Here is a 25234-nt window from a genome sequence, read left to right as displayed (position 1 = left end):
GTGGGCAGGCAATAGATCTCTCTCTGATCTGGTGGCAGATCGACAGGTGAATGGACACCTTTTGGCAAAGCTAACTGTAAGTCAGGTATGGCACGATTTGAGGAAGTCATTACTTTTTGCTATCTGATAAAGGGGGCAATTCACTAAACTGCAGTACGAGTTAAAAAAAACTTGGGAGCGTTATGCAAGCTACACGCAATCGTGCGGCCTTCCTTCCTTACGCACGCTGTTGACATAGTAACACGCGCTCTCTTAAATGCCGCGCACTGTGAAGTACCGCAATACTTTACTAGCGCAGCCGCTACTGTTAATTAACTGTGACTAAGTATCGCGGTCGCCATGCTTCACATCTCGCGGCACTTGAGGGTGCGGGCTGTACTATGTAAACCGCGCACGTAACTAAGGAAGACATGCTACGCAGCATGACCGTGCGTAGCTTGCATAGCGCTCTCAAGTGTTTATCTCGCGCTGCTGCAGCATCGCAGTTTAGTGAATTGACCCTTGTGTGTTATTTTTAGTACCTATTTATGTTGTGTTTGCGGTGTGCTGATGACGAGTTTTTGAGGATCTGCCGAGGCACATTTAAAGGGCAGCTGTAATGAGAGGGATATGGAGGCTGCCATATTTATTTTCTTTTTAAAGTCTATCTGAGACGACAAGCTTCTCAGATTCCATACTTACCTGGGGCTTCCTTAAAGTGAACCAGAGACGAAGCACCCTCATGTATTTTACCGTATATATCAGTAGGAACATTAGAGAAAACACCTACCCTGCTCGGTTTTATTCTTCACTGCTTAGCCTGCTTGTTATCGGCCCTGATAAAATCCCCGACTGAGCAATCAGTCTGGCTTTGCTCAGGAATAATTATAGCTGAGTCCTTATAGCAGAGCCAGAAGGGGGCAGACTTGGGCTTGAAAAGACATCAGAGGAGACAGATTCAGCTATAATGATTCCTGAGCAAAGCCAGACTGAATGTTCAGTTGGGGATTTTATCAGGGTTGATAACAAGCAGGATGAGCAGTGAAGGATGAAACAGAGAGCAGGGTAGGTGTTTTGTCTAATGTTCCCATTGATATATATGGTAAAATACATGAGGGTGCTTCATCTCTGGTTCACTTTAAGCCCCCTTAAAGAAAACCTGAACTGAAAATTAAAAGTCAAAATAACCATACACAAGTCATACTTGCCTCCCGTGTAGTCTACTCCTCAATCTCTTTCTCCTCTCCTGCGTCCTGTTTGTCCTCTGTGATCAATGGAATTCTCCATCCTCCATTTTGAAAATGACCATTACCCCATAACAGTTTCCTGGTCAGTACACTGTTAAACTGTAACATCGCCCACTTGAGCCATAGGGAAACATGGACATTACCGGCCACATCCGTTTTCCACTCGGCTATAACTGACAGCAACTGATACATTTCAGTTCTGACAAAATGTTGTCAGAACTGAAAGGGATCATTGCCAGAAGAAAATGGTGAGCTTCTGAGAGGAACTGATGGCAAGGTAACTATGTAATGTTCATTTGAAGTTACCTCGTGTTTATTTTAAATAATTTTACTCAGTACAGGTTCCCTTTAAGGCTTCTCGTCCCTCCATATTCATAGCAGCTTCCATATTCATCTCACTACTACTCTAACTCATTTGATCTATTTCATAGAATGTGCCTGTGAGCTGCTGCCCCCAAACTATAACATGAATTAAAGTTGATATTGTTTGGGGTTTTTTTTATGACGAAGGGGTGGGGATCAGGCCTAACTCTTGTTACCTTTGGTGGGGGAGGGGGGAGTAAAGGGGAATGGTTGGATGCACATCACTAGCAAGGGTGGCTGCTTTATTGATCTATGAAATCTGCTCAAGATTGTGTAAGGCAAAGTGGTGCATCGATCACTACTACCCAATCAGATTACAGTTGGAGAGGGAGCTATCTCTCGTCTTATTATACTGTTATCAACCCTTTGTACGACTATGGTGGATTAAACATTTATTTCAAATCTGGAGTTTATTTAGGTGTTGATGAAATCTCTTGCTTTGGACGCTGCATGCAGCTGAAATCTCACAGCACAATCTGCTTAGGTGCCCATACATCTAGAGATTTATGGGCAGATCAACCAAGAGACAGATCTCTCTCTGGTCTCATCTGATCGGAGAGAGATCTCTTGCCTGCCCACACACCACAGGCCGATTCCCAATGGATTTCAGCATGAAATCGTGACGCTGCCTGCGCCGATGTCCCCCAGTTGTTAGCTTGCGCCTCCGGTGCCCGTGCATTCACCTGTTCCAGCTGCTCCTGCTTCCCCATTCAAGTCGCGTTCGCCGGTCGCCGAGCTATTGCACACGGTTACCGCCACACACCCAATCGCCACATCTGCCCGTTTCCCTGCTTATTCCACTGTTTTTTGGCCCAAAATCGTTCGAATCGTCAATCGAACATGCTTGTTGCAGAACTGATTTTCATCCGATTTGATAAAATTATAGAATCGTATTACCAGTCGGACCGCAAAATCGATAGATGTATGGCCACCCTTTATGCACCTCTCGGCAATCCTCGCTATGATCTCTTGTGACCCAGGTAAGGGTAGCAAATCCTCACCCTTCAAACCTGACCATTTTTAACTAAAGGTGGCCATACATTTATTGATTTTTTTGCTATTGATATCTGGCTGATTCCATCACTGATGCCACAATTGTGATCCAATCGATTTTTCTTCTGAAATAGTCAGTGGATTGCGCCGAAAGGGGAGTTTGGGGACAACCAAGGCAGCAGAGCTAACTCCCTCCATTGATGTGATTACTCCTCCAGGTCGAGAGATGTAACTACATCACTGAACTACATCTCCCAGCATGCATTGCAACAGTTTGGCTACATAATTGCAAGAAATTCAACTTGCAGCACAGGACAGAGAAGATGGAAGCTTCCATATAGACAGAGGATTGGGGGGGGGGGCTCTGGAGCAGCCCGCCATAGGCAAGTATGCTCGCTGCATCACCAAATGCCCACATAATAAACCAATTCACTTGATTGGACGGGATGAAAACATCGGTCGATCGTAAAAGAATCGGCTAGTGTTTACATGATTTTGATTGACACAGAATTTACTTTTGGTGTCAGAGTGGGAAGGCACAACATCGTACATCTCAATCAGTGAAGGAGAATCCTTTAAGATCTTGCTTGTAGTGTGTGGGCCACTAGTCTACTTTTCATCAACCACACTGTAGTTGATCGCCCAATAAAGTTGATTACCGGTACTTAATCGCTCGATGAAAAATCGAGAAATGTATGGCTACCTTAAAGAGAACCCGAGGTGGGCAGATGGGAGACAGAGGCATGTTCTTTGCCTCATGACTTTCCTCTGTGTCCCCACACCACAGCTCTCTGCCCCCACCACCACACTATAGCCCCCTGAGATTAGCAACAATATTTGTCGCTATCTCTGAGGTAAACACAGGGGAGAGGGATTCCCTGTTCAAAACGCCTGCCAGGGGCGTTCCTGCAGGATTTCCAGAGCTGCCATTGGACAGCTCTCTCTCTCTCCCTTGCCACGCCCCCTGCCTCTCCACCTCTTTCCTCTATGCTATGAGAGCCACACACTGTCTCTCGTTGCAGCGTCGTGACCTATAGGTCGTGAAAGTGGGCCAGTGCAGCCCACAGGGGCGGCAGGAAGCTGCAGTTTTCGCTTTTACCTGATCCGCTCAGCCCCACGGTTCAGGTAGCTTATTTTTCTTTTTTCTTTTGAGCCCACCTCGTGCTCGCTTTCTTTTAAGAAAACCTGAACTGAAAATCAGAAGTCAAAATAAACTTACACGTCATACTTACCTCCTGTTTAGTCTACTCGTCCATCTTTCTCCTCTCCTGCGTCCTGTTGGTACTGTCATCAATGGAATCCTCTGTCCTCCATTTTAAAAATGGCGATGACCCCATAACAGCTTCCGGGTCAGCACACGGTTAAACTGTAATAACGCCCACTGGAGCCATAGGGAAACCTGGACATTACCTTGCACATCAGTTGTCCTTTCAGTTATAACTGACAGCAACTGAAATATTTCAGTTCAGACAAAATTGTCAGAAATGGAAGGAGTCATTGTTCAAAGATAATGGTGAGCTTCTGAGAGGAACTGACGGCGAGGTAAGTATGTAATATTCATTTGCAGGTGCAGTATGTGTTTGTTTTGCATAGATATTTAGTCATTGGTGTTGTAATCTGTGTCTCGCTGTCCGATCTGATTGCAGAGGGAAGTTTGTGGCCTTGGAGAACATCAGCTGTAAGATAAAGTCAGGCTGTGAAGGGCATCCACCGTGGCCGGAGGGCATTTGTACTAAATGCCAGCCCAGCGCCATCACACTCAACCGACAGGTAAGGACATAATAGGGGGATCAAAAGAGGGGCGCACCAGGGTCGTAATCATGCTCCGCCCACACTGCTGCCCGAAGGGTCACCGTGGCCAATCAGAGGCTGGGTTGGAGAATTGCAGTATCCTGCAGGTCACACCTGTTCATTGCATGGCTTTCAGTTACTGGATTTTTGAGACCGTAAGACGCACTTTTTCACCCCAAAATTTTGTCCCCCTCACCCACAATTCCTGTGGAAAGTGCAGAGATCGCAGCAGAAGCCTTTGTTTATCCAGCCGGCGCACTTCAAGTACTCAGTCTTGCATCATTTTCTGGTCTGTATCGGCGCTGCTGCCCACTCACTGCATGACGCCAGATCACCAGCAATAGTGCAAACCAGGAAGGTACCCAAGATGGAGGACTGGGAGCATACCAGCTGGACAGGTAAGGGCTTCCCTGCTCTCTCTGCACTTGTTGTGGGTGAGGAGGGGTGAGTGGAGAATGCTGATAGAGGATGCCATACTGACAGGACAGGAAACGTGTCCTCTTGGAAAATGCGGGCAGCCTCTCAGGCCTCCATACCCCAGACCCTGAGCGTGACTGATGCTGACTGTGTGTGGAGGTCACGTATTGTATTTTGACGTCCTATTATCTGCTGATACCTCTTGGCAGAAATACAGACACGTGGACAACATTATGTTTGAGAATCACACCATCGCCGACCGTTTCCTGGACTTCTGGCGCAAGACCGGCAACCAGCGCATCGGCTACCTGTACGGGCGATACACTGAACACAAGGACATCCCTCTCGGCATCCGAGCTGAAGTGGCCGCCATTTATGAACCTCCTCAGGTATGATTTGGGGGTAAGAAGGTTGTTGGCGCAGGTTTATCAGAACTGCTGTGAGGAAAACTGGGGCAAATATGGCGCAAAGCATGTTGAGACCTGAGGGTGTGGCTCAGAGCGACCAATCGGAATCCTGGATCTGGGTGTCTGGTATGCTTATGCATTTGTACAATCCTGTTTTCCATGCGCTGCTTTTGATAAATATGCCCCATTGTAGTCCTTCTGCAAAAATGACATGCATTAAAGGACCTACATTAACCTTAGGGGAGCTGTGTAAACCAGTCTTTAAGCACAGCAGAGCATACAAACAGCATAAGATAATATGGTAGGACATTAAGCCCCGTCTACACTATGAGAGATTGCAGCGATCCGGCGGCTCGATTAGCCGCCGGATCGCCTCTTCCGCGTGTCCGCCGCGTCCCCGCTCGCCGCATTCGATTCCCCGCTCGTGCCCGCCGGCGCCGCTTATCTTCCGCTCGATTCCCTGCCATTGTCCCCTCGCGGGGAGCGAGCAGGGAATCGGCGGTGCTAAGATCCGTCATGCGGCTCGATTGATAAGGAGCATCGCGGCCGCATCTACTCGTGTAGATGCGGCTTTAGACTAGGACTATAGTAGGATTAGATTGTGAGCTCCTCTGAGCACAGTAAGTGACATGACTATGTACTCTGTAAAGTGCTGCAGAATATGTCAGTGCTATATACATACATAATAATAATATGGTAGGACATGGCACTATGACTATGGTAGGATTAGATTGTGAGCTCCTCTGAGGACAGTCAGTGACATGACTATGTACTCTGTAATGTGCTGCAGAAGATGTCATTGCTATGTAAATACATAATAATAATATGGTAGGACATTAGACTAGGACTATAGTAGGATTAGATTGTGAGCTCCTCTGAGCACAGTAAGTGACATGACTATGTACTCTGTAAAGTGCTGCAGAATATGTCAGTGCTATATACATACATAATAATAATATGGTAGGACATTAGACTATGACTATGGTAGGATTAGATTGTGAGCTCCTCTGAGGACAGTCAGTGACATGACTATGTACTCTGTAAAGTGCTGCGGAAGATGACACTGATAGCCGTGACATCTTCCGCAGCACTTAACAAAGTACCTAGTCATGTCACTGACTGTCCTCAGAGGAGCTCACAATCTAATCCTACCACAATCTAATCCTACCATATAAATACTGTACATAATAATATGATAGGACAGTGCTGTCCAACTTCATGGGCATGGAGGGCCATTTTTTTTTCAGACCCCATGGTGGAGGGCCGAAGGTTCTTGCTAGAGCAGCAGCCCCCCCCCCCCCCCCCCCCCCCCCCCCCCGCCGGAAAAAATGCAATTAAAGGATAATTAGATTGGCAGCACTTTTCACAAAATGCAATTTAAAATAATGGTGAAGCTGTGTGGCGCGCGTAGCGCGCCAGAAAACACGAGGGTTCCATTGAGCGGCGCGCCGAAAAATGGGTGTGGCCATGGACCAGAATGCGGGTGTGGCCACGGGTGGAGACAAATTTACATGAACTTAGCAATGGTGGGACATTAGATTATGACAGTGGTGGCGAACCTTTTGGAGGCCGAGTGTCCAAACTGCAACCCAAAAGTCACTTATCGCAAAGTGGCAACAGCAATTTAAACTACATACAAACGTTTTAACTCATACATGAACATTATGGAAAATCCAAGTTGAAAATAAACTGTGAAGATAAACAATTTCACCCATCCTACTCCTGAAAAATGTGGGGTTTTTTTTAGAACCTCCCAGTTTTATTTTTCGTTTTAAAAAGCTAAAAAAGTAGGTTTAATGCTATTGTCTCATGATGACGATTCAGCTTTTCCATAGTCTCACAGTTCGCAATCATGTGACCCCCAACAAGACAAATTCAGCAATCATGAGGCCCCCAACAAATCATGAGGCCCCCAACAAGACAAATTCAGCAATCATGATGCCCCCAACAAGACAAATTTAGCAATCATGAGGCCCCCAAAAAATCGTGATGCCCCCAACAATCATGTGGACCCCAACAAGACAAATTCAGCAATCATGAGGCCCCCAACACGACAAATTCAGCAGTCATGAGGCACATAAATAGACAGCATTTCACATAAATAAGCAGAATGCCCCTTTAGTGACAGGTGCCCCCCACTTAGATAGTGACAGGTGCCCCCCACTTAGATAGTGACAGGTGCCCCCCACTTAGATAGTGACAGGTGCCCCCCACTTAAATAGTGACAGGTGCCCCCCAGCTAGATAGTGACAGGTGCCCCCCAGTTAGTGACAGGTGCCCCCCCAGTTAGTGACAGGTGCCCCCACCAGTAGCGAGCCCGTTACCTCTGGGGCTGGCCTCTCCTCTGTCCCCGCTGGATCAGACCTCACAGATCGCGGCGACTGAAGCAAGCAGAGCGCGCGCATGACACCCGCGCGGCAGAACGTCACATGCGGAAGTGACTAATGATTCACTTCCGCATGTGACGTACTCCGTGCGGGTACCATGCGCCCTCTGTTTACATCAGTCGCCGCGATCTGTGAGGTCTGATCTGTGAGGCAGCGGCAGCGGGGGGACATAGGAGAGGCAGCGGCAGCAGGGGGACATAGGAGGGGCCAGCGGCGACACCGGAGAGGCCAGCGGGGACACAGTAAGAGGGAGCAGGCATGGCGCCCATAGCGCAAGCCATGCCTGCATCCCAGGGAGACGAGCGGGTCGCAGCAGGTGGCCTGGCGGGCCGGATGCGGCCCGCGGGCCGCCAGTTGGACAGCACTGTGATAGGACATTAGACTATGACTATGGTAGGATTAGATTGTGAGCCCCTCTGAGGACAGTCAATGACATGACTATGTACTCTGTAATGTGCTGCAGAAGATGTCACTGCTATATAAATACATAATAATAATAAGGTAGGACATTAGACTATGGCAGGATTAGACTGTGAGCTCCTGTGGGGGAGTCAGTGACATGACTATGTACTCTGCGCTATAGATGTCAGTGCTATATAAATACATAATAATAATATGGTAGGACATAATGCTGGGAATACATGATGAGATTTTTCAGTCAATTTACTGTCCGATTGATTTTCCAATCGATTTTCTTATCAATTTCCATTCATGTCTATGAGAAATCGATGAGAAAAACGATCGAAAATAAGATCGGACCTGTCGGAAAATATCTATCGAACCATCTATCTGCTGAAAAAAAGTATGGTGTATTCCCAGCATTAGACTATGACTATGGCAGGATTAGATTGTGAGCTCCTCTGGGGACAGTCAGTGACATGACTATGTAAAGTGCTGCAGAAGGTGTCAGTGCTGTATAAATACATAATAATCACATAGTGGTTTACATATAAAGCAAGTGTTCTCTTAATACTTTGTGGTTCCGCTCTTTCTTCTTCCAGATCGGGACACAGAACAGTCTGGAACTGCTCGACGATCCGAAGGCAAAAGTAGTTGATGAGATTGCAGCCAAACTGGGATTAATAAAGGTAACGATCTCTGAAGAGTGATGTAGTAGAAGTCACTGCAGTGTGCACATATTGTGAGCAGAAGGGTATCTGCATTGCACGAAGTTCCTTCATGGGCATTGTCTTTGAATAGGACTTGTGGTAGTGAGAGACGTTTGGGGCCTGCCATCTTTGTTCCCTTTTGAAGTGGACCTGAACTCTTGCACAGGAAAAAAAAGGAAAACCTAGAGAAATGCACCCTGTGTGTATTTAGAGAGTTTAGCCTGTCTAATCCCCCCCTCCTCTGTGACTAATCACCACTGTAATTTGATCTCTTAGCTGTGTCTCCCGACTGCCACGGCAGAGATATAATTTGTAAACACAAGATGTTAAAAGCAGGGATGAGCAGAAACTACGCCAGTGCGAATTTACGCATCGTAATTTGCCACTACGCATCGTAGTTCATAGGCGAAGTTTCAAAACTACGCTTACGAATTTACGCGTAGCGAAGTACCGCTACGCGTAGCTTACGCCCACTATGCGTAGTTAACATGTGTATTGCGTAGTGAACTACGAATGCGTTAGTTTCGTCTAATTTTCCGAATGCGATTGTATGCATACAAATTTACGCATTGGAAAGGGGAATGTACGCATAGAAGGGTTCCCAGTACATGCATTTATAAAGAAATTAATGCGTACAATTTTTTGTATACGGGCATAAGTATCCGCATACAGTACGCTTCTCACTACGCGTAATTGCGTATTTTAACGCGTATTCTACAAAATGCATACGAAGCGAATATTTGTTTTCGAAGCGTAGCGAAGTTGGCTGACTACGACCATCCCTGGTTAAAAGTGAACCTAAAGGCAACCAAAAAAATGAGATTAACTCACCTGGGGCATCCCTCAGCCCCCTGCAGACGATCGGTGCCCTCGCAGCTCCGCTCCGATGCTTCTAGACCCGCCGGCCGCGACTTCTGTTTTCACCGTCACCGGCCGACAGGCATGGGAACGCGAGTGATTGTTCGCGTTCCCAGCCTGTATATCGCCCCCTATGCTGCTATTGCGGCCTCACTCGCGTTCCCATGCCTGTTGGCCGGTGACTGCCAAACCGGAAGTGTTTGCCGGCGGGTCCTGGGCCATCGGAGCGGGGCTGCGAGGGCACCGATCGTCTGCAGGGGGCTGAGGGAAGCCCCAGGTGAGTTAATCTCATTTTTTTTTTACTTTAGGTTATCTTTAACCATATGTTTGCTTCTATGAAAGCAGGGAGTAGACACACTGCAGATTTATTGCAGGATTTGCATCAGCTGTAACAAAGAAATGTTTTTCTAAAAAGGTTATTTTGCTGTTGCTTATCTTTTAGAGCAAAGAGGAAGTTCTGAGTTCCGGTCCCCTTTAAAGCCCTATGAAAGTATAACAACAAAAAAACAAACAAACAAACATCAGGGCCTTGTGTATCACTAGATGACGCACACATGCTCACAAAGCGCCTAACATTAGTGATTGAGCCTGCTAGGACCAGTGGATACTGCAAGCTGTGCTTCAGTCTTAGCCAAGCAGGACACAGATGTCTGGTAGAGGGAGGAGACTGAGGGGGAGGAGGCTACTTACAGAGGTGGGGGGCGGTGCTAAGAGTTGCAAGGCAGCACTGAATTAGTAGGCACTTGCCCTGCTTCTTTTTAGTGCGTTGTAGGACTTTATGAAATGTAATTTCTTCTGGCTCCAACTAGTAATGCCAGAACGCCTGACCGACCAGCTAAGTGGTGTGGTTGAAACCTCTGTAGCCAATGACTTTTGTAGGATGAGATTTTATAAAATTTGATTTTGAAATTCTGTGGATACCCAGCTGAAGTAGATTAACCGCTTCGCATCCAGACCTTGTTTCCCACTTATGGACCAGAGCAGTTTTGACAGTTTAGCTATGTCCTTATTTAATCAGAAATAACTTTATCCCTACTTATGACACTGAAATGAAATATATATTGTTTTTTAAGACAAACTAGGCTTTCAGTGTATGCCATTTTTTTTTCTCGAACGATTTTGTTTTCTATGAATTTTAATGGGAAAACAAGGAAAAAAATAGAAAAATACATTTCTCAGTTTTACCAATTCCAGTTTAAAAATAAAAAGGACTACTGTAGATAAAAAAAAAACACAAATTTTGTTTGGCAATTCTTACCGCTTACCAAAAAAAACTTAGATTATGTTCCTGTCCTAATTTATGGTGAAGATATTTGATTCTGAAATAATGCTACAGAGTGTATTTTTTTACTATGAACTGAGAAAATAAAAGTATTTTTAATGGTAAAAATCAATCTCATTAGCTCAGGGAACATATATTCCCGTTCACCAATTAGTGCTGCATCAGCTAGTGCCAGAAATGTGCACAGGAGCAATGCCCAATCCTGTACAGCACTGCTTCTGCTACAAGACGTATATCTACTGACTCGTGGCTTAGATGAAGTCACAGAAGGACGTAGATATACTGTAGTGGTGGGTAAAGTGGTTAAAGAAAAACTGTAATGAAAATAACATGGTGAATAAAGTGTTTTCCTATTAACATTTTCCCTCGCCCCGATTTACATTCTGAAATTTATCACAAGTGGCAAAATCTTTAAAGTTAACCCGAGGTGAGAGGGATATGGAGGCTGTCATATTGATTTCCTTTTAAACAATACCAGTTGCCTGGCAGCCCTGCTGATCTATTTGGCTGCAGTGGTGTCTGAATAACACCAGAAACAAGAATGCAGCTAATCTTGTCAGATCTGACAGGAATGTCAGAAGCACCTCATCTGCTGCATGCTTGTTCAGGGTCTATGGCTAGTATTAGAGGCAAGGGGATCGTCAGGGCTGCCAGGCAACTGCTGTTGCTTAAAAGGAAATAAATATGGCAGCCTCCATATCACTGTCAGCTCTATTAATGCTGGCAGGTGCATCTCTGCAGAATGTTTGTTTACTGAATGCTACAAAGCTAATAGAACATATGCCTGGACTCCCAGAATGCTCTAAGAGGAAATTTCTGCATAGCTGAACAGCCTAGGCTAAACATCACTGGGATAGCGTTGCTACATACCAATGTACAGCGATACAGAGTGCCTTTGTGTCTGTGCATGGGCTCTGATCTTTGTGTTGTGAAATGCGTACTGCGCATACAGCTGCACGGGCTCCTCACCACTCCATAGGCTGCAGTGTGTTTTATTTCAGTTCTCGTGGGCTGGACAATTATACCACTGAAGGTGTAAAGGTGGCCATACACTGGTCGATTTGCCATCAGATTCGATCAACAGATAGATCCCTCTCTGATCGAATCTGATCAGAGAGGGATCGTATGGCCACCTTTACTGCAAACAGATTGTGAATTGATTTCAGCCTGAAACCGACCAGTCTGTGGAGCTGCCGCTGCTGCCGCCTCGCCCCCCCCCCCTTCCCCCCCCTTCATACATTACCTGTTCCGGCCGGCGCGAGTCCCCTGGTCCCCGCTGTCTTCTCTGCTCCAGGCTCCAGACCGTTCCTGCAGCTACTGAACTTCCTGTCCAGGGGAAGTTTAAACAGTAGAGGGCGCTCTACTGTTTAAACTTCCTGCCGAGACAGGAAGTTCAGTAGCTGCAGCCGGTCCGGAACCCAGCGCGGAAAGAAGACAGCAGTGACAGCGGGGACTCGCGCCGGCCGGAACAGGTAATGTATACCCGCTGTATTGCATCGGTCGTCGGGCATTCGAACGCCGCTATCGACGCACTCCTGACCCGCCGGCGATCGAGAAAAATCTTCCGCACGGACGGATCGACGGAAATCGATCGTTCTGTCAGCGGTGTGCGCGGCGATTTCACAGCCAATTCAATCACTGTGATCGAATCGGCCGTATATCGGTGGGAAAATCGTTAGGTGTATGGGCCCCTTAACACTAACTGTATGATTTTCAGTGTCCCTCACATGTTACTTATTCTCTGCAGGTTGGCTGGATATTCACAGACTTGGTGTCAGAAGATACCAGGAAGGGTACCGTCCACTATAGCAGGAATAAGGTAAGAATAGATCTGGCATCTGTGTGCTTATCCTGTGACTTCTGCATCACATTCAAGCACTTTGTCATGTCCTGATGCGGTCACCCATGGGAGCAGACAGACGCTGTCCTAATGCGGTCACCCATGGGAGGAGACAGACGCTGTCCTGATGCGGTCACCCATGGGAGGAGACAGACGCTGTCCTGATGCGGTCACCCATGGGAGGAGACAGACGCTGTCCTGATGCGGTCACCCATGGGAGGAGACAGACGCTGTCCTGATGCGGTCACCCATGGGAGGAGACAGACGCTGTCCTGATGCGGTCACCCATGGGAGGAGACAGACGCTGTCCTGATGCGGTCACCCATGGGAGGGGACAGACGCTGCCCTGTGAGAATCCGCTGCATGCTGCAGATCATCTGATTGCACTGCACCACTCCGCATAACCAGTACGCAATTTAATTCGGGTGCGGTGTAGTAGTCGCACCGCACCAAAGGAAAGGGCCCGTAGGCTGGATTCACACTGTACCGGGAAAAAAAATCCTTTAAAAACTGATCCATTTTCTGTTTAAACGGATCAGTTTCTTACAATGGCATCATATTTTCCGTTCTGTTTTGGCGTCACCACCTGCTCAGTGCTTGTCACCGTCATGTTTGCGTTCCTCTGCCACTGCCGTTCCAATAGGAGCCTGATCAGCTTTGCTGGGGCTCTCTGAGCTGTATACCATTGTTTCTTCCCGTGCATTGGATGTGAATGGACAGTGGCAGCAGCGACGGTGCACCCGAATGGATGGGGCAGGTGAGTATTTGGCTGAATGTATGCAGCGAGCACCCTAGTGAGGACAGACACCTCTCGGTTCTAATAGGCTAGCAGTGATTTCATCGCCATCTGCTTCCTTCTGCCGATCTGGAAAAATCATGCAGGACTTACATTCCGCTTGTCAGTTCAGACTGAACTAAACCATTCCAAATGGACTGATGCAAATGATTCCTATGAAAATGCATAGGATCCGTTCGGTTCAGATAATCCAAACTTTTGTGCTGTGTGCAAGCCTGAAGGCCCTTTCAAGCTGGCTGCGTTCCATTTTGTTTTTGAAAAGGCTTGCGATTTTCCAAACACAGGTACAGTAAAGTTACTATTGGATTGTCTATAGTTCTGCCGCATTTTCCAGTGTTTCCATTGAGGCCAACGTAGTGAAAATCACAAAACACGAAATGCAAAACTGTCTCTTTTCAGGGCACGCATTTCCTGTAACACCCTGTCTATTTTTAGGACACACATTTCCTGTAACACCCTGTCTCTTTTCTGGACACCCATTTCCTGTAACACCCTGTCCCTTCAGGACACACATTTCCTGTAACACCCTGTCTTTTTTCAGGACACACATTTCCGGTAACACCTTGTCTCTTTTCAGGGCACGCATTTCCTGTAACACCCTGTTTCTTTTCAGGGCACTCATTTCCTGTAACACCCTGTCTCTTTTCAGGGCACGCATTTCCTGTAACACCCTGTCTCTTTTCACCACACGCATTTCCGGTAACACCCTGTCTCTTTCCAGGACACACCTTTCCTGTAACACCCTGTCTCTCTTTTTCAGGACACTTCCTGTAACACCCTGTCTCTTTTCTTGTTTCCTGTAACACCCTGTCTCTTTTCAGGACACAGATTTCCTGTAACACCCTGTCTCTTTTCTTGTTTCCTTTAGCACCCTGTCTCTTTTCAGGACACACATTTCCTGTAACACCCTGTCTCTTTTCAGGACACACATTTCCTGTAACACCCTGTCTCTTTTCAGGACTCGCATTTCCTGTAACACGCTGTCTCTTTTCAGGACACTTCCTGTAACACCCTTCTCTTTTCAGGACACGCATTTCCTGAGCGCAGAGGAGTGCATCACTTCCGGATTCTTCCAGAACAAGCACCCCAACATCTGCCGCCTCTCACCTGACGGACATTTTGGCTCGAAGTTTGTTACTGTGGTGGCCACAGGTGAGCCCATCCATGTAATTACTTTGCTTCAGTAAAAAGCTGTGGAGAAAAAGTTTTAAAAAATCTTTTTCATATTCCTGCACCTCTCAAAGTAGAATAAATGGTACTGTTTTTTGCACTATCCTCCCACCTAACTGCTTACTGCTACCATGGTAACATACAATAGATGGGAGTGGTGCATGCCTTTAACCAACTTTTGGAGTAACCTTGGGCAATATAAGCCTGGTCGCATGATGATAATTTAAAAAAAAAAAGACCTTTTATGAAAACAGCTGAATATAATTATTTTGTGTTCAAGAGCTGCACACAAAAGAAGTATGTATAACTGTAGCAAAGAGTGTCAGAAGGCAGTCTACCAGTGTCAGGAGGAAGCCCCTCACTTTGGTCTTTCCAGCTTCCCTATAGGTCCTTTAAAGTGAACCTGAAGTGGTTTGAAATGTAAAGCGCAAGTTAGACAACTATGTAGAGGGAAGGCTGTGGGTCCCATAGAACCTCCCCAGGTCTCTCTCCATCTCCTCGTTCCCCCGCTTTCCCCACCACTTTGGGATTTCTTGGAAGGCGTTGTAAGCACTGGCTTTCCCTTGTGCTTCAGAAGACGTGGTCATCTTTACTGCCCAAGTGTGAGCCTGGACTGGCACGTGTGCAGTATGGAGCCGCCCATCTTCAGAACTAGTCAGGGACATGAGTGCTTCCCAAGGCCCATGAGGAGAGTTGAAGGCGTATTCATCCACACTGGTCTAAAAACTTCACCGGGGTACAGCAGTGGAACAGAGCCTTCCCTCTACATAGGTAAGTATGCAACTATTTTTTTACCACTTGAAGTTCAGTTTAAGAAATATTGTAGATACTTCCCTGAGTTTGGGCAGGCCTATAGACTATTCTAGAGGCTTCCCTGTATCCTCCTGTATCAATGTGTAGCATGGCTCCTCCCAGTGCTTACTATACAGCTCTGCCTGTACAGGATATGACATCACTAGTGATGGTCATGTCTAGGAGAACTCACAGAGAAACGTGAGTTTCAGGTGATAGGTATGCAAGTCCCAGAGCTTAGCAAATCTATCAGCTGATCGAACAAATCACATGCTTCTCCATGAATTCTCCTAGACATGACCATCACTAGACATCACCATGTAGCATGCTAACTGTTCAGTTCTGTCTGTACAGAATATGATGTCACCATGTATCATGGCTCCTCCCAGTGCTTACTGTACAGCTTTGTCCGTACAGGATATGACATCACCATGTAGCATGGCTCCTCCCATTGCTTACTGTACAGTTTTATCTGTACAGTATATGACATCACCATGTAGCATGGCTCCTCCCATTGCTTACTGTACAGCTCTATCTGTACAGGATATGACATCACCATGTAGCATGGCTCCTCCCAGTTCTTACAGTACAGTTCTATCTGTACAGGATGAGACGTCACCATGTAGCATGGCTCCTCCCATTTCTTACTGTACAGCTCTATCTACAGGATATGACATCTCTATGTAGCATGGCTCCTCCCAGTGCTTACAGTACAGTTCTATCTGTACAGGATGAGACATCACCATGTAGCATGGCTCCTCCCAGTGCTTACTGTAAAGCTCTATCTGTACAGGATATGACATCAGTATGTAGCATTGCTACTTCCAGTGCGTCCTGTGCTGTGGCATGGGGGCATTGTGACATTAGTTTGGGGTAAATGAAGGCAGGGTAATTATATTGGCAATAAGGTGTTTTAATGTATATAATAAAGACTATAATTCTGCTTTAACTTTTAAACTGCCAGCTATTTTTTGCAAAAGCTACACACCAGTGCCAGCTATGTTTGTATTGTGTACCACGTACCAAAGTCCACATAAGTCAGTAGGATTGTTATTGAGGTGCAAATAAATTTGATTATTAAGAATTATGCAAATTATTATTATGATACAGAAATATAGTAATTAATATGAAATATATTGTAAAATGGACTAATCACATACTGCAGTAAAAGAGTTTCACTGGTCCATATTTGCTCTGCATAGATTTGCAGTAATACTTACACATATTTGCATCAACTTAGAATTATTTGCATATTTCAAGTAAAGTTAAAAAAAAACAAAAAAAAACTTGATACTGAGCCAAAACTTTGTACTAAACACCCTTTATGTCCGAGGCCCAGAAATACTGGGACACAGAACAGCCTATAGACGTCCACTGCAGGCAGAAGTAGTTTTGTATTTAAAAAAAAACTTTTGGGCGTGCGTGACATATGGCTGTGAAAACACAGAACACCTATAGACCTCTTCGGCGGAAGTCTAAGGACTAACTTTGTAGCCAAGTACTGCTTGATTTTGTCTTTGTTCAGACTCCTTCAAACTGATTGAACAGGCGAGAGAGAGAGAGAGAGAGAGAGAGAGATTTATATGTATCCAGCAATGCAGAATATAACTCTCGTCACCTCTCTCTTCCATTCTTCAGGAGGGCCCGACAATCAAGTGCACTTTGAAGGCTACCAGGTGTCCAATCAGTGCATGGCGCTGGTTCGCGATGAGTGCCTTTTACCGTGTAGAGATGCTCCGGAGCTGGGATACGCCAAAGAGTCGAGCAGCGAGCAGTACGTCCCCGATGTCTTCTATAAGGTCAGTATTCTTGCTAAATCCCAGACTTCTGTAACACTGGATGATTTGTTGCATTGGTGGTTGCTCACCCGACTGCCCCCTTCCCCTGCCATCCACCCCTCGGTCCTCCACCCCTTTGTCCTCCTCCACTCTGTCCTCCACCCCTCTGTCCTCCACCCCTCTGTCCTCTCCCACTTTCCCCCTTCCCTGCGTTTTTTCCCATGCTGGGTATATGCTCAGCGTAGTTGTTTCCTATAAGTGAGTACAGAGCTGGGGGGGGGGGGGGAGTGCTATGATTTGTAATTTGATTGTGATGTGCTGCAGTAGCATATGTACAGTTTCTGAGATTGCTTACTCTCATCCCTATTATCCATAATATATAGTGCCTATTTGTCAACACGAATAAAGCTACAATGCTCCACCACCCAGTGGCATCACTGGGGGGGGTGGTAGAGGCAGACCACACCAGGTGTCGCAGCAGAGGGGGTGGTGCTAAGCTCCAGGATAAGGGAAAGTGAAGTAAGGCTATGGCCACAACCCCTCCCCTCTTTCCATCCACTTACTCTTAGCAAATTGTGGTCAGTACAACAGTCCGCTCTCCCCCCATACCAAGTGTGTCCAATGTGGTACTGCTCCTGCCCCTGTAGCAAGCATGACCAGAAACACACACACACACCAAAGTGTGGCCAGTATAACAACCCATATTTCCTCCCTACCGCCAGCACATAGCGAAGGTATGCAGTGTAGTGCTGCTCACTAAACCCATGTAACAGAAATACAGAGGCGCCAGAAGAATAAAAATGTCTAAAAAGTTTAACATTTGTGGAGGCAGCGGTGGACTTAACTCCTCCAGATAGACACCAGATATACCTACAAAATGTATTAACATACTCCCGGGGAAAATGCACCATGTTTCACAGATATGACCCCGCTTCATCAGGCAATAGGTAGGAGTAGGCACAGTGCAGGGCTGTAGCTGAGCCAACTGCCAAGCCCCACAGGAGCTTAGCTCAGCTACAGACTTACACTGTACCTACTTTTGCCTATTGCCTGATGAAGCGGGGTCATACTTGCGAAACGCATTACATTTTCCCCTGGAGTATGTAAATACATTTTGTTTTGCTAAACTTTGTTGGCATATCTTGTGTCTGTTTGGAGGAGGTAAGTCCACCGCTGCCTCCACAAATTTTAAACTTTTTAGACATTTTTATTCTTCTGGTGCCTCAGTATCCCTGTTACATTGTTCGAAATCCACCCTTGGTGTAGGGGTGTCATCCCCTTTTTTCCTAATCTACGGAGAGCGACTTCTTAATCCTGAATGGGGTCAGGTCTAATCTCCCCACCTGCTATTACAGTGGTTGCCTTTGAGGTAACCCTGCTTTGTGAGTATATTTGTATTTACTCCAATTTCATCCCATATTACCAGTACATACTACACTATATTTGGCTTTTGGTGTCCCTATCTTTGCTCCCTAAACCCACCCACCCCCAATAGATTTATGCAACACGCAGCCGAGTCACTATAGCTGTGCAGGTCGGGGGGTTAGCGATTGGGGCTGCAGCTGTTCAGCAGAACGGAAGCCACGACCAAATCTGAAATGGCTGCTACTCGTAGAGGATACCGGTCCTTTCAGTTATAGAGGTCAAGCAGATCACAGTAGAGGCGTTCAGGAGTGTTTAGGATACCTGTATATACTCGCATATAGGCTGACCCGCATTTAAGCCAAGGTACCCACTTTTCCATCAGAAACCAGGAAAAAGTGATTGACTTGTGTATAAGCCCTCTCCTCAGTAAAGCCCCCTCCCCATAGCCAGATGTGCCCCAAGGATACAGCTGTGTCTCAAGACGTCACTAGATGACAGATATGAGACAGCGATTGCCACATAGAAAGAATCCCCAATCATTGCACTGCTGACACGTTGCTTGCACTCTCTGCTCCACAAGCCAGGGGACGCAGTCTTGAGCAGTGCACTCTGCACACCATATTGCAGGGGTTGGACACAGCAGGGAGCCAGCTGGTAAGAGCAGGATTACTAGTGCATGATCCTTACGCTCCTCCGCCAGTAACAAAACCTGTTCCACCATCCATTCTGCTCTGCTGACTCGCATATAAGCACTTTTTGTGCTGAAACATTAGGCTTATATGCAAGTATATACAGTAATTGTATTTAGTAAGTGCTGGTATTCATTATTCCTGTTTTCCCCCCATGCAGGACATTGACAAGTTTGGTAATGAGATCACCCAGCTTGCTCGCCCGCTGCCTGTGGAGTATTTGATCATTGATGTGAGTAGTATCTCATTTTACCTCCCACACTCTCCTATTGGCAATTAAAGTGTACCTGAGATGAATCCAAAGTAAAGATTCATATGTACCTGGGGCTTCCTCCAGCCCCTTTCAGCCTGATCACTCCGTCACCGTCCTCCCCCTCCTGGATCCTCCACTATGGCTGCCGATAACTTCGGGAGTCGGGGCTTACTGCGCGTGCGTGGCCCGGCCACACTCTTTTGGACCATGCCTGCTATGACTGGCTGAAACTACCGGGAGGATTGCAGAGGATCCAGGAGGAGGGCAGCAAGGGAGCGATCAGACTTAAGGGGGCTGGAGGAAGCCCCAGGTATGTATGACTTTTTTTTGTCGTTGCAGGGAAACTTTAAGGCTGGTTTCACACCAGGACGTTGCGTTTTAGGGGACATTATAGTCGCATAACGTGCCCCTAACGCAACGCCTGGTGCTTTCTGATGTTGACGTCAGAGTAAGCCGCGTTGTGCAGCTCACTCTGGCGTCCGTGATGCGTACTCTTGGACGCATGCAGCATCACGTGGTCCCGCCGGCCAATCGCCGCACAGAGCGGCCGCTCCAGGAAGTAAACACTGCACGTCACTGAGTGCAGTGAATATTAATTAGCCATGTGCCTTGCCGCTCTCAGCTCCTCCCCAACGTTACTGAGCATGTGCAAACAGTCTAACGCGGCTCTGCTGCTTATAAAGTACTGCATGCAGTACGTTATATTATGGCACAGCGTTACACTGTAACGCAACGTTGGCACTGTGAACAGCCCAATGATTTTTCATTGCTGTGCGGTGGGGTGCGTTACAGGCTGCTCTAACGTGCGCCTGTAACGTCCCACTGTGAAACCAGCCTAAAGGAAACCTGATAGTGGGGGGAGGGGGAGAGTTTAATTTTCCCACCTGGGGCTTCTTCCAGACCCCCGCAGTCTGTCGGGTACCTCAGTGTCCTCTTGGAAAGATAGCAGGCTAATGTGCATGTGCAGTCTATTCCGCACACCTCCTCGATTGCCGGGAGCCTTCTGCATAAGTCTTTTGGAACTGCGCAGGACACTCCATGGGAGCAGAATCATGGAGAGACGCAGATGGGATTGCACGTGCACAGTAGCCTGACACTACAATGTGTGTGTGTGGGGGGGGGGGGGGCAGTGACACAGCGGAGGGGACATGGAAGAAACCAACTGACTTGATAAACTTGGGGGGGCTTTGTTTTAAAGCACACCTGAAGTGTGAGTGTGGCACATGGAGCCTGCCATATTTATCCAGTTTTAAAGGACAACTGTAGGGAGGCTGCCATATTTTTTTCTTTTAAGCAATACCAGTTGCCTGGCTGTCCTGCTGAACCTCTGCCTCTAATACTTTCAGCCATAGACACTGAACAAGCATGCAGCAGATCAGCTGTTTCTGACATTATTGTAAGATCTGACAAGATAAGCTGCATGCTTGTTCCTGGGGTTTTTCAGACACTATTGCAGCCAAATAGATCAGCAGGGCTGCCAGGCAACTGGTATTGCACAAAAGGAAAAAAAAGACATGGCAGCCTCTCTACAGTTGTCCTTTAAAGTGAACCTTAAAAGCCTAAAAAAAAAGTTTTACTCACCTGGGGCTTCCCTCAGCCCCCTGCAGCTGATCGGTGCCCTCGCCGTGTCCCTCCGATCCTCCTGTCCCTGCCAGCGGCTACTTCCGGTTTTGCCGTCACCGGCCCTCAGGCTGGGAACGCGAGTGATTCTTCGCGTTCCCAGCCACAATTTCTCCCCTATGCTGCTATTGCGGCCTTCCTTGCCGCAATAGCAGTATAGGGGGCGATATTGTGGCTGAAAGTGAGTGAGTAAAACCCATTTTTTTTTTTTTTTTTTTTTTTTTTTAAGGCTTAAGTGTCACTTTAAGCAATCCACATTGCCTGGCTGCCCTGCTGATTCTGTATCTCTAATATGTGTAGCCATAGACCCTGAACAAGCACGCAGATCAGATGTTTCTGACTGAAGTGCGACTGAATTTTCCACATGCTTGTTTATGATTCAGACACTACTGAAGCCAAAGATATCAGCTGAGCTGCCAGGCAGCAGGTATTGTTTAAAAGGCAATCAATATGGCAGCCTCCATATCGCTCTCAGTTCAGGTGTTTTGTTTTTTGACAGAATAAAGTTTATTTAAATACACAATAGAGCAGTACACGGTTATGCAGATAAAAGATATAATGGTAACAACAGAGTGATGGCTTCAGGTGTACTTGAAGAGGCACTATGGTGACAAATCGTAAAAGTAATAGTAAAATATGTGCAAACATAGACAAATAAGAAGTATGTTTGTTTTTTTTCCAGAGTAAAATGAGCCATAAATGACTTTTCTCCTATGTTGCCGTCACTTACAGTAGGCAGTAGAAATGTGACAGAAGCGACAGGTTTTGGGTTAGTCCATCTCTTCATGGGGGATTCTCAGCAAGACTTTTATTATTCACTAGTAGACCCAGCCCGTTTAAAAACGGGCTCTAGGTCTACGGCGCCCGCACCCGCCCACCTTGCTCGCCCGTCCAGCTCCCTGGTCCCAGCTGTCCGTTACTGAGCACATGCGCAGTAACAAAAATCCTGGGACACGGACAAAACTGCTGGACGCAGCAACACTAAGCTTTTATTACGTAGGATAAAGATATCTCCTAAAAAGGCTTTAAACATTGATGCTGGCCAGCTTCCCTGCTCGCTACAGTTTTTTGGGCAGTTGGACAGCGCAACAGCCACTCACAGTGATTTTTAAAATAAATAAATCCCGGAGAATCCCCTATGAAGAGATGGACTAGTCTAAAACTTGTTGCTTCTGTCAGATTTCTACTACCTACTGTAAGTGACAGCAACATAGGTTTACACATATTTAACATTTTACAATTTTTCACCATAGTGCCCCTTTAAAGCCAATGGGTACCGCTAATGAAAAAAAAAAGTCAGATACTCACCTAAGGAGAGGGAAGGCTTGGTCCTAATGAGCCTTCCCTCTCCTCTCCCGGTGCCCTCGGTGCTGCGCTGGCTCCCCTTCGGAAGTCTCTCGCGCATGCGTAGTATGGAGCGGCCGCGTCATCGGGAGCCCGAGTGCTCCCGAAGGCTTCCGAAAGCTCCCTTCGGCATGCGGAAGTGGCAGTATTTGACCGAACTGGTCGAATACTGCCACGGGGGATCCTGCGCGGGACCGGGCACCGGGAGAGGAGAGGAAAGGCTCATTAGGACCGAGCCTTCCCTCTCCTTAGGTGAGTATCTGACTTTTTCTTTTTTAAACCGGTAAACATTCACTTTAAGCTGCTGAACAAATGTGTACATACAATAATCAGTGTCGTGGTCAGTTCCTAGCAGCAAGGTCTAACTTCAGGTGTTAAAACTTTTATGTCTGATACGCACCAAGCAGGAGGGCTGCTGTTGATGCATGCATGTGCCGTTTAGTGAGGGCTTTGAGTATTTGGCTGAGCATTTTAATTACTTTTTGATAAAATGTATACAGTTTTTCACTTTGACTTCTTGTTTTTTTGGTGTGTACTGCCCACTGTAAACTTTTTCCTTCCTAATTGGTATTGCTATTTTTATGCCTGATACACACCATGCAATTTCCCATCAGATAGACTGGTTGGATTGATTATTTCCTACAGGTCCAATCTGATTTCCGTTTTACTGATTTTGAATAGAAGTGATCGGATCAGATCTGTCGGAAATAATCGATTCGACCCGTCTATCTGATGGGGAATTGCATTGTGTGTATCAGGCATAATGCTGGCCATACACTAGGCCGATTACCCGCCGATCGACAGCAGATTCGATCACTGGGATCGAATCTGCTGTCAAATCGTTCACGCAACTCGCTAATTTTCGATCTATTTCTGCCCTAAATAGATCGGTCCCATCAATCGCGCCGTGCGGAAAATTACCGTCGATCGCCATGGGTAAGGAGCGCATCGCTAGCAGCGTACGACCGACGCAGGTATACATTACCTGAAGCTGGCTCCCGGCATCTTCTCCGCATCACCTCCCGGCGGACATCTTCTCCGCATCACCTTCCGCATCCCGGCATCTGGCATAACTTCCTGTGTCACTGCAGTGACAGCGGAAGTACAAATAGAGGGCGCTCTATTTGAACTTCCCCTGTCACTGGAGTGACAGAAAGTTATGCCGGAAGCCGGGATGCGGAAGCTGATGTGGAGAAGATGCCCGCCGGGAGGTGATGCGGAGAAGGTGCCCGGGACCAGGCTTCAGGTAATGTATGCGGGGGCCCGGGTGGGACAGCGGCAGCTCCACAGACTGTGATCGGTTTTAGGCTGAAATCGGTTCACAATCTGTTTGCAGTAAAGGCAGCCATACGATCCCTCTCTGATCAGATTCGATCAGAGAGGGGTCGATCTGTTGGTCGAATCTGATGGCAAATCGACCAGTGTACGGCCACCTACCCAGTATCAATATAGTGTTCCTAATAAAGGGAGGCCCTGCCTAGTATTAGTATAATGTTCCTAATAAAGGAAGGTCCTGCCCAAATATTAGTATAGTGCTCATAATAAAGGGAGGACCTACCCAGTATTAGTGTAGTGTTCCTAATAAAGGGAGGTCCTGCCCAGTATTAGTATAGTGTTCCTTATAAAGGGAGGCCCTGCCCAGTATTAGTATAGTGTTCCTAATAAAGGGAAGCCCTACCCAGTATTAGAATAGTGTTCTTTAGAAAGGGAGGCTCTAACCGGTATTGGTATAATGTTCCTAATAAAGGGAGGCTCTTCCCAGTATTAGTATAGTGTTCCTAGTAAAGGGAGGCCCTGCCCAGTATCAATATAGTGTTCCTAATAAAGCGAAGACATACCCAGTATTAGTATAGTGTTCCTAAGAAAGGGAGACCCTACCCAGTATTAGTATACTGTTCCTAATAAAGGGAGGCCCTGCCTAGTATTAATATAGTGTTCCTAATAAAGGGAGGGCCTACCCAGTATTAGTATAGTGTTCCTAATAAAGGGAGGGCCTACCCAGTATTCGTATAGTGTTCCTAATAAAGGGAGGTCCTGCCCAGTATTAGTATAGTGTTCCTTATAAAGGGAGGCTCTGTCCAGTATTAGTATTGTGTTCCTAATAAAGGGAGACTTTACCCAGTATTGGTATAGTGTTCCTAATAAAGGGAGACTCTACCCAGTATTAGTATAGTGTTCCTAATAAAGGGAGACTCTACCCAGTATTAGTATAGTGTTCCTAATAAAGGAAGGCCCTGCCCAGTATTAGTATAGTGTTCCTTATAAAGGGAGGCCCAGTCCAGTATTAGTATAATGTTCCTAATAAAGGGATAACATACCCAGTATTAGTATAATGTTCCTTATAGAGGGGGACCCTACTCAGTATTAGTATAGTGTTCCTTATAAAGGGAGGCGCAGTCCAGTATTAGTATAATGTTCCTAATAAAGGGATAACATACCCAGTATTAGTATAATGTTCCTTATAGAGGGGGACCCTACTCAGTATTAGTATACTGTTCCTAATAAAGAGAGACCCTACCCAGTATTAGTATAGTGTTCCTAATAAAGGGAGGCCCTACCCAGTATTAGTATAGTGTACCTAATAAAGGGAGACCCTACCCAGTATTAGTATAGTGTTCCTAATAAAGGGAGGCCCTACCCAGTATTAGTATTGTTTTCCTATTAAAGGGGGACCCTACCCAGTATTAGTATAGTGTTCCTTATAGAGGGAGGCCCTACCCAGTATTGGTATAGTGTACCTAATAAAGGGAGACC

General features: G+C 46.5%; 1 protein-coding gene across 1 annotated transcript in view; it reads left to right on the top strand.

Moving 5' to 3' along the window:
* The window catches only part of NPLOC4 (NPL4 homolog, ubiquitin recognition factor), a 91594-nt gene that overhangs the window by 46029 nt on the left and 20331 nt on the right, over positions 1-25234 (top strand). Inside the window, exons 7-13 of the mRNA XM_068263374.1 lie at positions 4229-4352; positions 5000-5179; positions 8586-8672; positions 12581-12652; positions 14495-14621; positions 17070-17230; positions 19424-19495. Coding sequence (XP_068119475.1) covers positions 4229-4352; positions 5000-5179; positions 8586-8672; positions 12581-12652; positions 14495-14621; positions 17070-17230; positions 19424-19495 — 823 coding nt within the window. The remainder of the gene's footprint in view (positions 1-4228; positions 4353-4999; positions 5180-8585; positions 8673-12580; positions 12653-14494; positions 14622-17069; positions 17231-19423; positions 19496-25234) is intronic.

Source organism: Hyperolius riggenbachi, chromosome 12, assembly GCF_040937935.1.
Source record: "Hyperolius riggenbachi isolate aHypRig1 chromosome 12, aHypRig1.pri, whole genome shotgun sequence".
In the NCBI taxonomy this organism is placed as follows: domain Eukaryota; kingdom Metazoa; phylum Chordata; class Amphibia; order Anura; family Hyperoliidae; genus Hyperolius; species Hyperolius riggenbachi.
This window is presented reverse-complemented; position numbering and strand designations above follow the sequence as displayed.